Here is a 14,097-nt window from a genome sequence, read left to right as displayed (position 1 = left end):
CAAATGCCCCTGCTTTGCACAGAGGGGCTGAGGGTACCCAGACAGAGGCAGTGGGGGTGGTGGAGGGGGAAAGCTGACCTCACTTCTGAACAGCAAAGTTGGAGTGGGAGGGTCCGGACACGAAAGGTAAAAAGGGAACGATGTGAACATGTGAAGGAACCCAGAGCACCGCGCACAGCGTCAGTCTGCATCCTGACAGGGGGAGATAAGGTGGCTGGGGAGCCAGCGGTGCTTTCCTGGAACACAACCTCCGTTTGACACTCTCTGCTTAAGCACTGCCCATCTGTATGTTATTGAGCTGGAGCCTCTGGGGAAAAGAGGAGCCACAGGCACAGAGAGTGAACGAGAGAGGGAGGCAGCAAAAGCGCTTTTCTTCCCTTCTTTGCTTTTTTTTTTTTTTTTTTTTCTTTTTTTTTTTCACCCTTTTAAATAAGGATCTGGTTAGACTGCCTTGAAGTGCCACATCTGGAAACTGAACGCTGAAAGAAAGTTAAAATAACTGAGGCACCACTAAGCCAAGGGGGGCTGATTGCAGAAGAGGGTAAACAATTACTAAGACGCTAGAAGACCACTGCTGGATGTAAGGGGAGGAAATGGCTTTGATCTCCGCCTGGCCCCTGGTTTTTCCTATATTATTCTTTTCGAGATGCTTCTTCTCCAGCACGGCCTCGAGCTCAGGAAGCGTCTTTCTGTTTGACATTGAAGGTAGCTCAGCGGTCAGCACGCAAGAAGCTACTGTTATCAGAGGGCAGCAGCAGTCAGTAGCTACTGGAAGTTGGGTGCCTTTTGCCGAGGTACAGTAACTGCGTTCTCTCTCTGGTGTCTGCGCTTTTCTGCTTTCATCTGTCTGTGTCGAAGTTCCCATCTGGTTAACGTTAGCTTAATCATTCAATCCTTAAAGCCATGCCGGAGATTTTTGCAGGGGGTCTGAGACGCTGCATTTGGAGACTAGAGAGATACAGTTCAGAACTTCAGAATGCACGCGTGCCCTGCCTGCTGCGAGCAGGCAGCTGCTGTGCTTTGCAGTGAGACCAACCTAGCACGTCTCCAACTTTCCTGCCAACATAACTAAGCAGGCTTGTCCAAACAGAGCTGTTTTAGAAGGGTTAATTGTCACTACAGTTTTCTGCTTGCCTTATGCTTAAGATTTTAACTCATTTAAATTGACAAAGAGTTTCTCTCTTTTGGGGGCAAACACTGTGCGGTAGAAGTTTTTGCTTCTGTTTCTGAATGCGATCCACCTCCAAAAGTTCCTTTTGGTGATGAGAGCAAGGATAAAAAAATCAAACGCGTGCAGGAAACTGCCTGCAGAGAAAACACCTGCAGAGATTTTATGTCTTCCAAAAAATATGAGGTTGAGATTAGTGACAAATAAAATTAGAGAGATCTGAGAAGAATTCTGACTGTGGAAAATTTTCCAGCAGTCACTGTGTTTGTTAGAGGATAGGGTGATACTTATTCTAGCAGGGCTACATCTGGAATGAACTATAAAAAAACACAGCTTGGGAAAACAGTAAATTACTACAGCATGCACAGAGAGAGGGAGACAGTAATGTCCTATACGTGGGAGATGCAAAGTAAAAGGCAAATTGAGTTACATAAGGTCATGGGAAGGGAAAGAGTTGTTCTAGCATGACATCCAAAAATGAGGTGTGATTAGCACAGCCAAGTCAGTATGACAATATCAAGATCTCAATCTCTTATATCACAAGGCTAATTCTACCCATCCACCCCCATACTCCAATTATTAGAGCTAATATCCATGGAAATTAATGTATGAGCTTTTCAGATGGTTGGGGTTAATGCTGGACTGAACAGAGCTCACCCCCCCCCCCCCCCCCACTGCTGTGGCTCCAAGTAGCAGTGCAGCCTCCCAAAATTCCTGCCTGCTTACCCTGTGAGGGACTTGCTGTGAAACATGACCCGTGTGAGAAAATTGGAGTCTAATCCCTGCTCTGCTCAGTGTAGGAGCTCTTAGGAGCCATTGGAGGTTTGGATGGGCTCCATGCCATGGGATGTACATCTTTGCACTCTCGGCCTGGGATGTCCCTGGGAAGCCACATTGCCACCTGTTGTTTACAAAATGGAAAGTGAATGAAATGTCAGATTTAGGAGTTGAATGGATTTTGTAGCAGGATTTCATAGGATAAAGGCTCCAAATCTCTCATGGCCATTCTGTTGTACGGTTTTCCAAAAATTTGTGTTAACAAACTTCACAAAGGTGCTGTGGGATATACACTGGACTTTACAGAAGAATTGACACTTTAGCCCTATTCATCCATCTCAATCATCTCTGAAGCTTCACCTAATAGACTCACTAGCTGGTGTTTCTTCCAGCAGTTTGTTTCAGTCACTACAATGGGAGCATTTACACACTGTTCAGATCCCATATTCCAAATGAACGCTGCTACCTGCAGTAATTATGCCAAGGCTCTTGACAGCAGGATGTTATCAGGAAGGAGCTCAGGCTCCTTTGCTACATGCAGATGTCCCCATAACTATGTTACAGGGCCCACCTCCATGCCTACTTCCAGAGAGGCCCAGTAGGATGTTCTTTTGGGACAGAACTGACGGCTTTGTTGCAATGATTCACGAGCTGGTAATGGGGGCTTGGGAGCTTACTCTAAGCCCAGAGATTGACCTGAGGACCAAAGAGTGACACCTGGTAGTGTCTCTTCCAGCCCTCAGATGGTTTCCTCTTCCCAAAATCCATCATCTCTCATTCAGCAACGAGAAGAGGGTCTATCCAAGCAGTTTTGAATCTGCCTTTTCCAAGCCTGAGTTCTTAGCCCACAGTTCACAGGGAACCACAGTATAAACTCCTTTACATAACACGGCTTGATTCAGCTCTCTCATCTAAATATTGACTCAGGCCCACAGCTCTCCCGTGCAGACAGAGGCTGTTAGTCACATTGAATAGTGCCAAGTTACACAAGGGGTTGGTTAGTGAGGCAGAGCTAAGGGAACCACAGGCTTTCTGTGCACGGACCTTCATGAGGTCTGTGGTGCCACTCAACCGCAAAGTCAAACAAGCTGCTCTGAAGGCAGAACACAGGGCAGACAGAAAGCGTGGCATTTCAGTACGAAGAGAACATGATGGACAGTACTGGACCCACTCACTAGTGTGCACTTCCTAGTGTCTTCAGAAATCCAGGTCTATAACAGCGTTGGCGGGAACTTCTAATATGCAAGCAATGTGATGTTCTTAATTCCTGCTAGGAGCTAATATTATGAACTGACAGAAGAACAGGCAACCTCAGTTAATGTAAACAAGTATGTATTAGCACATATTTCTTAGTTTTCCACTTCTCTTCCTTTCTCAAGTTTGGCAACGTTAGAGGCACTTGGAGAAGCAGTTTAAAAAATTCAAAATTAATGTTACAGTGGAGCTTTCCTGTACCTTGGATTTGAATGAAAGTTTCTTTATGGCAGAGAGAAGAGACTAACTATATTTTCCATACTAGGCTAACTTGCTGTACCCCATCACAACATGGATCATGCGTATGAGTTGAAACTCTAGCAATATCTAAATAGCTTGGTGCCCTGGTAATAAATGAATACATAACTGGGGTTCAGTACATACAACTTAGGCCTGTAACTTATGCCTAAACTTTTTTTTTTAATTTGAATCAGGTATTGCATTCAAGTATAAGCCCAAATTTCACAGATAGTAATGGAAACACCAGGTTTTTAAATTCCCTAATTCCTACTGGTTTTCCCTCAAAGGAGGGAAAACTTTCCCTGCAAGGACTTACTTCAGGATGGCTCCATTAATTAGCTAAAGATTAGAGAACATTTAGATATTTAAATTAACTACATTCTGCCAAATGCAAGGTCATGTTATCTGCATAATGAGCACTGGTAGTGGCCATTGTGAAATAATATACCTAACTCTATGCCACTGTTTCAACAAGAATTCTTATAAATTACTGAACATTATTCAGAAAGTATCACGAAAAGGATTAAATTGCTAGGAATTTGAAGGTAACTGAGAGATTCTATAATTCAACATACTTAGCTCAGGGGAATAATTGCATAAGGATATACACAAACAACAGTTTTTCCAATAAGATCTTCACTGATCTAACACATGAAGGTGCAATCACATGCAACAAGTGGAAATTGAAAATAACCGTGTTCATGCTAAAAGTTAGTTACAAATTTAAGTTTTAAAGGTAATTAAGCAAAGGAGAATGGACCCAGTTGCATTGGATTGCCTGTCAAGAGGCAGATCAGTATGAACAGCACTCTGTGAAGTATTCACCTCACTTACGCAATTTAAGATGTCTAATGTCTGTTTCTTGGGATAGGAGCACAATAAGGCATGCAGGGGAGATGTTATGGTGCTGAAATCCTGAGGGAGCATGAGCCCAAAGCTCCAGATTCAGCTCATCACTGTAGCCCAACTGCAGCTGATTGCATTAAGTTAAAGATTGTTTTTTTTCCAAATGAGAACAAATCTAAATATTTTGCAAGGAAGGCTCATCAAAGATGATAGAATTTCAGACTGACAGCCTAACTGCAAATGAAAGCAAACAAGTGAATTGTAAACATTAAGAACCCTTGGCTTTGTGTTCAACCTGTTTGCTTAAAGAGGGCAGAAGGAAAAGGGAATAGTGAGACACAGAGACACAAATGAAAACTGGAGCTACCTTCTGAGAAAAGTTACATCCCACTGTCTAAAACATGCCTTTAAAATAAGAGGTAGGTTGTACATCACCATTTGGATCTAAACCTGCTACTTGCAACATTTATATTTGCAAATTTCACTGACATGATGAATTTAATTGCATAAATACCAATTTTATTTCCCAGTAGGATCAAAGTTGCTTGTAATCAATGGAATAGTATAGATTCTCAGGCGAGAATAATCAGTGGGGCAAGACCTCAAATACTAGAGAACGTGGCAAAGGATTCCCTGTGATTCACATTGTGTAGTCACTCACTTTAATGCAAAATGAATCTAAGGTGATATACAGATAAGATTCACTTCATTTTTATATACTACAGGAGGTTCCAGAAAATAACAAAGAAAGCCCAGTATAGAAGGGCTGTGGAGAAAGAACTAGTGAAAAAAAAGAGAAGGCATTCTGTGGAGATATTTGTTAAGTAAGAAAAGATGAATTGAAACATCCTCTGTGGAAAGAATTGAAGCATATAGTGGGAAAGGAAGCAAATAGTTGAAGGAGAGGAAAAAAATAGAGCAAGAATGAGATAATCCAAAGCCTTAAGGGAAAAAAATAATAATAATAATTTAAAAAAATCTAAAGTAGTAAGTAGAAGGCAGAGAACCAATTCTCAGAGTGCAGGAAAGAACGATATTGATGGATTAATTAAAAACTATTTCCGGCATCAGTGCTTTTGACACAGAGGAAGGCAAAATAAGACTAGTTCTTTAAAGGAAATTATTGCAATTGCCAAGGCAAAAATGAGATATTTTCTACAGAAGTCAGTAAGAGGCAGAAGTAAACTTTTGGAGCTTGCACAATAAAATGACATATTTAACCATCATTTTTTCCCACCTGACTTCTAGCCGCATCTGCTAATCTATGTTCTTAAAAACAAGCAACAATATCTGAGATACTTTCTTTCTGGTTTTCTAAGGTGATAAGCAATAATGAGTGCAGGAATCATAGCAAGCTCACCTCTCTAGAATAGCTTACATTAAACATCTGAAATAGAATAAGCAAAAACCCTAGCCAGTTGTTAGCAAATACTCAAATTATCACCAAATTGCCCTCATCCCTTTCCCAAAAAGTGTTGAACCAGGAGGCCTTACAGACTGTTTAGGGAAAACACCAGGTGATCCTTACTTGTAGTATTATTTCTTCAAAACAAACTAGTTCTAAAAGAAATAGACATAATCCTGATGTTTAAACCAAAAAAGGGCTTTAGCTTGACAGAAATCTTTATATTCTTTTAAGCTAATAGAAACTGTACCTATCATTAAGAAAGCAGACCTTTAAATAATATCATTTCAGACCCTTAGGGTTACATTAGGTTAACTCCCATAAAGGGCAATTTGGATATTTTTTTTTTTCAACAAGTTTATGTTCTGAGAAGCTTCTATTAGCAGGGAGGAAGTTTTACTGCAGATGTTTGTGATTCCAGCTTAAGTTTCTCATCAAAGCTTTAATGAAAATCAGCTGCTAGGAGCAGAGCGATCAGAACCCAAACCTTTTAAATTGTAGGAAGCTAAAGTGAATGGAACTGAAGGGCAGAGCAGATGGATAGTGTTCTCTATTTTGAGAAAGTGCATAAAATACCCCCCAGAATAATGCTTTTTAAACTGTACTGCAGTGAATTCTCACAAAGATTTGGGTCGATACCAGCAAAATGCACCAAAGCTAATTCAGAATTGTGAAAACCGATAAAAGGCATTTCATGCCTGTTCTTATTAATGATATAGGAAGCAAGTTAAGAACTAAAATTCCAGGTTTTCCAGAGGCTATGAGAAGCAACAAAATAACTGAAAGAAAACATATCCTGATTTTATCTGATAAGACATCTACAGTTTTAATTACAGCTCTTAGCATTCATGAGCCGTTCAAGAGATAGGTGTTGTTTCTGATTAAGATATAACCAGTCACTGATAATTTACAGTTTGCTTCTGGACTTCTGATATTAAGTTCTGACACAGGGAATCCAGGCAGAATGGGAAGAACTGGCACAAGTGCTAAATTGAATCACAATTTAATAAATAATGAATTAAAAAGAACCTACCCGTATGAGCAACTTGCAATGACCTGGGGGGTTGGAAGTAGGTAATCTATAAGGTCAACCTAAGCCATTCTATAACTCTAAATACAGCCATTTTATCTAAATGAATGATAGTTAAATTCTGTACTCCCAACAAAAATGAATAAAAAAGGATCTTTTCCACCTTTCACTGTTAGTGCCAGATGTAGGAAGATACATAGGAAACAAGTATCTAAACCAGATCATTTCTGGGCTGTTGTGCCCTGTTACCACCCAGTTGCATCCTGTTGCTTTTGAATGAAAAGACTTTTCAGTGGCAAGAGATAAGCAGACTTCATCTTTGTGCAGGTTTATGTTTTGTCTGTCTCTCTACTTTCCTGTCAATGGGAGGGACTGTAGAAGGGCTCTACAACATTAGTAAGGCACCAGTTAATTAATTCTAAGTCAACTGAAAACTGGAGTTCAAGTAAGGGATTTTTCTGAGGAATGGAGAAAGAGATGACTTTCTTCTTTCTTCCTGATGAATCTATTTTTCCCTTCCTTGAGACAATAAGAAAATGATTCCTTCGTTATTAGACCTTGTCCATGATGAAACCAGCCATGGGTAGCAAGGCAGTGAAAGATCAAGAAAGGTCATCTCTTTTCCTTAGTCCGGATATTTCCTCTGCCCACCTCCAAGTATCAGTCAGAGAGCACCTCTGGGTGCAGGACTTGTAGCATTAACCATGCGTAGCTGCCTCCCTTCCTTCTTACACATTTGCAAGGTGCTAGCACCACCAAGCTGGAGACTGTGCTGAGAATACAGACCAGAATCATAGCACCTTCCATCAGCTGTCCCATTTTGTCCACTATCAGGCCACTCTTGGGAAGCAGAGATGGATGAAAGCTTCTTTTCTTAATCTGTCAAGTTTTTCACACTTGCATTTGGTACTAACAGGCTTTTAAATTGATGCTTTGCCAGCCAGACAAGATCGCTGTATGTCTCTACTGCAATTCCAAAATGTCAAAGAGCTGTAAAATCAACCCAGAAAATACTAGAAAATTGGTGAGGTAGTTGTGGCAAAAGGGAAACCAAAAGCAGCTTCAGTCACACCTGGCCATCTTTCTCAGGTTTACCACACCTGATTTAACACTGTCCCGCAAGTACAGTAGTACATGCTTTAAGAAACACTTTCATTGTTTATCTCTTCAAAAATTTTGTGTCTGTCTGGAAATTTCTCTGGGAGTGCTGTACTACATCAACTGATTATGTTCCCCTTATGTGGAGGACGCAGGTGAATGGAATACAGCTCAGACAGCGCATTTCATTTGAGTGAATTTGTGGGGACTGGGTGGAGGGGGGTTAATGACGAAACAAAGCAAAATTATTTATCCATTTTCCTGTAAATTGTTTTTCTTGAATAAGCTTGGTGTTTTCTTTGAAAGCAGAAGATCAAATAGCAGCCTTTCCAGCTGCAGATCTTCTATTTGCAGAAGTGAACATCTGTAACAGTAATATTTTTACTTAGTGGCTGTAGCAATAAGTACATTAGAATGGAGGCTGGTGTTAAACTCTAATCCTTAGCCAGCTTGCAGACAGCTAAGACATTTTAGCCCATCCTCTCTTTGGAGAAGAATGCCTTTTAAGCAGAGGCTTTGTCTTTCTCACTGTATATGGAAAAAATGACTATGCACTTCGATGGAGAATGCCTAACTGAGAAGTGTTTATGTTGGATCCAACCCCATCTCTGTTGCTGAATGGCATTTTGTTTTTCACTTGGACTGGAGAAGGGGTAACAGTCTGGAAACATTTTCAACACAGGAAATTTTGAAAATTAAACACAATTACCTTCTTAAGGCAATAGATAATGTTGTTGTTCCACATAAAGCCATCTGGTTTTCAGCTTTGGATTGTTTTTATGGGAGTCACAGTTACTGCGTCACTACTGCAATGGAGGCATGCACAAACTCCTCCAAGGAACAAGAATATTGTGACAGTGGTCTGGGAGGGGATCTCCATGTGTTGTTTTCTTTTTGCCATTCTCTGCTTTGCTTATTTGTTTGGGGATTACCCATGAATGACGAGCCATATACCCTCTCCCTCCAATTCCAAACTTCTCTATGCAACAGGGAAAAATAGAAACAACTTTTTTTTCTGTATCATCTCTGCCAACAGAGTGCTATCTACAGTCAAAGCAACTGGTTTCAATCTTGCAAGTTTTAGTTTTAGCAACCACTGAGTGTTTTGTCCAAAACTTTGTGACGACAGTTTCTGCCAGCAGCATGATCTGGTGTTTATCATCATCAGAAATAAAGATCTATTTTGGAAGCTGACAAGTTGATAACTCTTCAGGTGATGCATACATATTCCCAGTTGTCAGGGATAAGCCAGTATTCAAGTTGTCTGTTATTGTTAGGGCCTTGTCCTGTCTTCCTCAATGAAAATCCAATTTTTTCAGTGACTTTTGAGGAGGGCTCAACTGTTCCTTATATATAAATGATGAAGATCTTATGGTGTTTCTTGTTTGAGTGGAAATCAGATTAAATTCAGTCGTTAGACATTCCCTTTAACATCTGCAGGCTGGCCAGACATGGCATGCATGACTGCAGAGCAGCCACTGCACTGTGCACTTACTGAGACATCATCAGAGACAGACAAAAAGCGATGATACTGAGAGCCACACACACGGGACAAGATAAAAGAGACTAGTAATAGGAAACAGGGCTTTATTTCTTTCATCACTCACTGAACTATTTGTTTACTGAAAACGATTATGGATTCAAAATCAGTGACAGGTTGTTTGTTTTTGTTGTTGTTGTTGATTTTGACATTAAAAGATTTAAATTCCTGAGGATCAAAAAAACACACCACTGCGGTTTTAACGACTATTTCATACACATGAAAACTCAAGAAAACCCTATTATTAGATTCATTTGCTAATTAAAGCCTTAATTGAACTATCACACCTTGGAATTCAATTTGAGAATATGTAATGACATTGGAGTTTTTTCACTGAATGACATTCAACAAGAAATAATTTGCTTTCACATTTGTAAGCTAAATAACAAAATAGAAAGCTTGTTATTTTGTAATTCAATAATTGCTTTAGTTTGTAATCTCATTAAATGCTATTAGAATTGAAATACCTGTCAAGACAAGTGGATAAAAAAATATTACCAGTATTGTGTCCAAAACTTGATCACCAACTTCTGGTTCATTCCTGATTTGCAGCATCAATGGAGCACTGGAAGCAATGAGTATTTCATAGCTAGCACTGTCATAAATTGAAGCAAACAATACAGAAATTTAATGTACTACATCAAATTGTTTAGTATAAAACCTATCATGAATATTATAAAAATAAGTTTGAAATTGCAAGTAACCAATTTATGTGAGGCTTCTGTCCTTGAAACTGCAAATTCAGTACAGTGGCTTTTTGCATGCAAATATTCATCTAACAGCTGTAGTGTCCTAGTAAATGGGTATTTAACTGCCTGCCTATGATGTCACACTGAGAATTCACTTCTCCAGTAATAATAGTTAGAATGTGACCTTTGTCATCTGAAAGAATTTGGACCAGAGGTAACGTAGGCTTACAGAAATTATAAATAGTGCTTGGGAGCTTAGGGGAAGCTGGTGAACAATCTTATTTGGTTTTAATTCTCTAGGTTTGTAAGGTCTCAAAGCTCAGATTAATTTAGCAAACATCAATAGAGAAGAAATAAGCAAGAGCAGGTGTTTGGTTCTGTGTGCATACTGTGGAGCCCCTCACAGTGTAAAACAGAAATTCTGCCCATCTCTTTTTACTGTGACTTTGCTGACAGAATATGTTTGATGAGTGGGTCTGGTCAAAGGCTCTGTTACTAATTTCTGAAAGCCTCGTTCTGCAGGAGAAGACAAAGATTCTTCTGAAGTGTCACTACATAGGGATTTATGGGCTCAAGCACAAAGACAGCAAAGCAAAGTAAACAGAAATCCCTCAAACAACTTAAAACCACTCCTACAAAGTTAATTTCACTTTTTCACGTGAAATTTTTGTACAGTCTTTCTCCCTGACTAATCCAAAAAAGTTCTTTCAGCACTGGATTAAAAAGACTGAAGTGATGGGACTAGCAACAACTTATCATAGCAGACACTGAAAATAAGTAATGGCTACTATAAATGTTTGTCATATGGGGATATATATTATTCCCAGTTGTTTTGACTACTTCTCCTAAATGAAGTCATAGAATCATCATCGAGGCATGGAATGGTTTGAGTTGGAAGGGACATTTACGACCATCTAATTCCAATCCCCCTGCTATAGGCAGGGACACCTCCCTCTAGACAAGGCTGCTCAAAGCCCCATCCAGCCTGGCCTTGAATGCTTCCAGGGAGAGGGCATTCACCACCTCACTGGGCAACCTGTTCCAGTGTCTAACCACTTCACTGTAAATAATTTCTTCCTAGTATCTAATCTACATCTACCCCTTCAAGTTAAAAACCATTTCCCTTTGTCCTGTTGCTACCTGTCCTTATGAAAAGTCCCTCCCCAGCTTTCCTGTAGGCTCCCTTCAGATACTGGAAGGCTGCTATAAGGTCCTTCTCTAGGCTGAAGATTCCCAGCTCTCTCAGCCTACCCTTATAGTGGAGGTGCTCCAGCCCTCTGATCATTTTCATGGCCCTCTATGTCCTTCTTGTTTTGGGAGTCCCAGAACTGTACACAATACTCCTAATGACTTGTTTCATTTATGTGGATTACATTGGGTGCACAGAGCTTCTTCTTGTGAAAGCTAAAGCTAATGGAAGTTCTGCAGATGATGTTCTTTGTTGTTGCCTTCCTGGATTTGACACCAACTTGGGGAAGCATGAAAAAATACGAAAGCCTGTCTTGATCAAAAAAAATGAGGTACATCTGAATGGGAACAGAGTTTTATAGAGGCCTGAAACCATGGGTGTAAATAGTAATAATTATTGTGGAAATAAAGCCGTTATGTAGCACTTCCACTAGCGTACAACAAAGCTCTTTCCAAAGACCACTACTGACATTTTTCCATTTCACAGATGGAAAAACTGAGGGAAAGACTGATATGCATAGTCACACAAGATGAGTGGAACAGTGTATTTTCTTCGGTTTGGTATCTTTATGAACATGGTTAGAGACAACGGAGCCCATGTACAGAAACAAGGCAATACTTTTCTCAACAATTTAGTGAAAAGAGATATTTTTTTTATGTTAGTTTCAAGCTTAACATAATGAAGCTATCACTGTGTAGGCTTTAGTACACTAGAGGTGAAGGATCATGAAGTGGATGAGCGACTAGAACAAGGTGCAGGGAAATGCCAAATGGAGAGGAGAGATAAGAGGACCAATGAAAATCCAGACCAGGAGGACACAAGCAAAGAACAAGACAGCAGCAGAAGGGCTGTGGGAGCTGACTGGGGACAAATGGAGATCCACAACCCATCAACGCAATGTTCTTATATACCATTAATAGAAACAGCCCAAGTACAAAGGCCTGCCCCCATGAAGGACCAATGAGCAACCATTTCATCTGGATGACATTTACTGTAAGACCATTTCAATGACATTCAAGCCTTGTTGCCAACAAGAGAGACACATAATACAGACAGGACTAAAAGGTATCCCATAAATAACAACTGGAGTGGATGAGTGTTATGAATATAAACTGAGGAGCCATAGATTTAATTAATATCTCACTATAAATAAATGGATCTATTGGGGGGGAATATGCTGTCTGCAATAACCCCCTCAAGGCTCAAGTAGTCACTAAGATTTTGAGGAAACTTGAAACAACACAGTTCCCTACTGATAAGATTATTCTTTTTCCTTTGGAAAAATGAAATCCATCCACATTTGACAGACTTCAGAGCCAGAAGAAATTGATATACAAATTAATTGCACCTATAGTTGTAACTGTAAAGAAAAAAAAAAAAAAAAAAAAAGTGGCAGAAAATTAATGACAGTTATCAAGTACTTTTATATAAAGAGCCTAAGGAATATTTTCTATTGCCTGCCTCCAAAAATCCGAAAAAAAATAAAGCAGAGAAAATTTCATTAGATGATTTTTATCCCAAATCATATGGTTCACATAGGGTTTGATTCCATCGTATCCTTTGTCCACATGACCTATGCAGAGTTGCATCAAATGTAGTAAAGATGGATCCTTTTGGCAGGTATGAGTAACAAAAATCACAGTGTTTAAATACAGTCATCTGATACCTCAGCCATTTCTGCTACTGAGAGATAGAGACCGCTCTCTCAAGTTTCTCCTGTAGAACAACTGCACCAAGCTGCTCATGCACACAGAGTGTGCTGAACATCTGCCAGATTTTATATTGAAAGCAGGGCAGGAAGGTCAGGACAGTGGGCACAGGGTCATTACAGCTCTTTTTTTTTTTTTCTTTTTTTTTTTTTTTCATGAAGTTTCCCATCAGGCTGAACTAAATTTCTATGTCTGTGTTCATGAATAACATGTCTTTGACTTGAGGAATTTGAGATATCTGTTACTCTGCTCCCAAGGAGCAAGTAAATGCTCAAAAGTCCATCAGTCTGCATTGGCAGTCTGGATTTTAAAAGTCCACGTTTATAGGTACTAGACATCAATTATTCCTTGAGCTGAGAAGCAGAGGTAGAACTCACGTTGGTGCCCCCAGTATTTTCTAGCCGAATGAAACACTATCTATTGGAGGTAAAGAAGTTTGCTGTGTAATTAATACTTACCAAACACCATAAGCTGTAAAAATTCTGCCTAGTCAGAGTAGTATGGATCAAACACTTACTTTGTTTACTTACATCCCAAGCATATTTTTAGTGCAGAAAATGTGTGCTTTTTGGAGGCAACCAGAAAATATCCTCAGAATGGGGTTATGCTTCTTTCTTTGCTAGAGCTTTGTTCTGTAGCTGTTCAAGGAATTGCCAGACACAAGTTCTGCGGATTGTCCAAGTCACTCAGCAACTGAGAGCCCTTCTTCCTGGATACATCTGCAATGCTCAATTGCAGCATGAGCCAGGAATGAACGTAGCAACCCTAATATGATGGTAAGGATCAGTTTTGCTCTTTGTAAAATTAGATAATCTTTTATCTCATAGGCACATTAGAACTAACGTCAATGTTTACAATGAGCACAGTATTTCAGATGACAATAAAAAGTTTTAATAATAATTGCCTACAAGTTTCTTGCATACAGTCACTGAACCTAAGAATTGTTTGAGTTGGAAAGGACCTTTAAAGGCCACCCAGTCTAATTCCCTTGCAATGAACAGGGACACCTACAGCTAGATCAGGTTTCTCAGAGCCCCTTCCAGCCTTATCTTGAATGTCTCCATTCCATGACAGATCATCCACCAGCTCTCTGAGCAACCTGTTTCAGTGCCTCACCACTGTTACTGTAAAAAACTTCTTCCTTATGTCCAA

The 14,097-nt window shown here is 39.8% G+C and overlaps 1 protein-coding gene across 2 annotated transcripts in view; it reads left to right on the top strand.

Annotated features, from left to right (window-relative positions):
* Positions 1 to 211: 211 nt before the first annotated feature.
* The window catches only part of LAMA4 (laminin subunit alpha 4), a 93,548-nt gene continuing 79,662 nt past the window's right edge, over positions 212 to 14,097 (top strand). For both annotated transcript variants that reach the window (XM_042821559.1, XM_042821551.1), the window contains exon 1: positions 212 to 794. In XM_042821559.1, the coding sequence (XP_042677493.1) occupies positions 594 to 794 (201 nt within the window). In that variant the 5' untranslated portion in view covers positions 212 to 593. The remainder of the gene's footprint in view (positions 795 to 14,097) is intronic.

The sequence above is a fragment of the Centrocercus urophasianus genome, unplaced genomic scaffold (genome assembly GCF_019232065.1).
Source record: "Centrocercus urophasianus isolate 14NV4802_14NV808 unplaced genomic scaffold, USGS_Curo_1.0 seq_10, whole genome shotgun sequence".
Classification (NCBI taxonomy): Eukaryota; Metazoa; Chordata; class Aves; order Galliformes; family Phasianidae; genus Centrocercus; species Centrocercus urophasianus.
The sequence above is the reverse complement of the archived record's forward strand: the minus strand, read 5'-3'. Positions and strand labels throughout refer to the sequence as shown.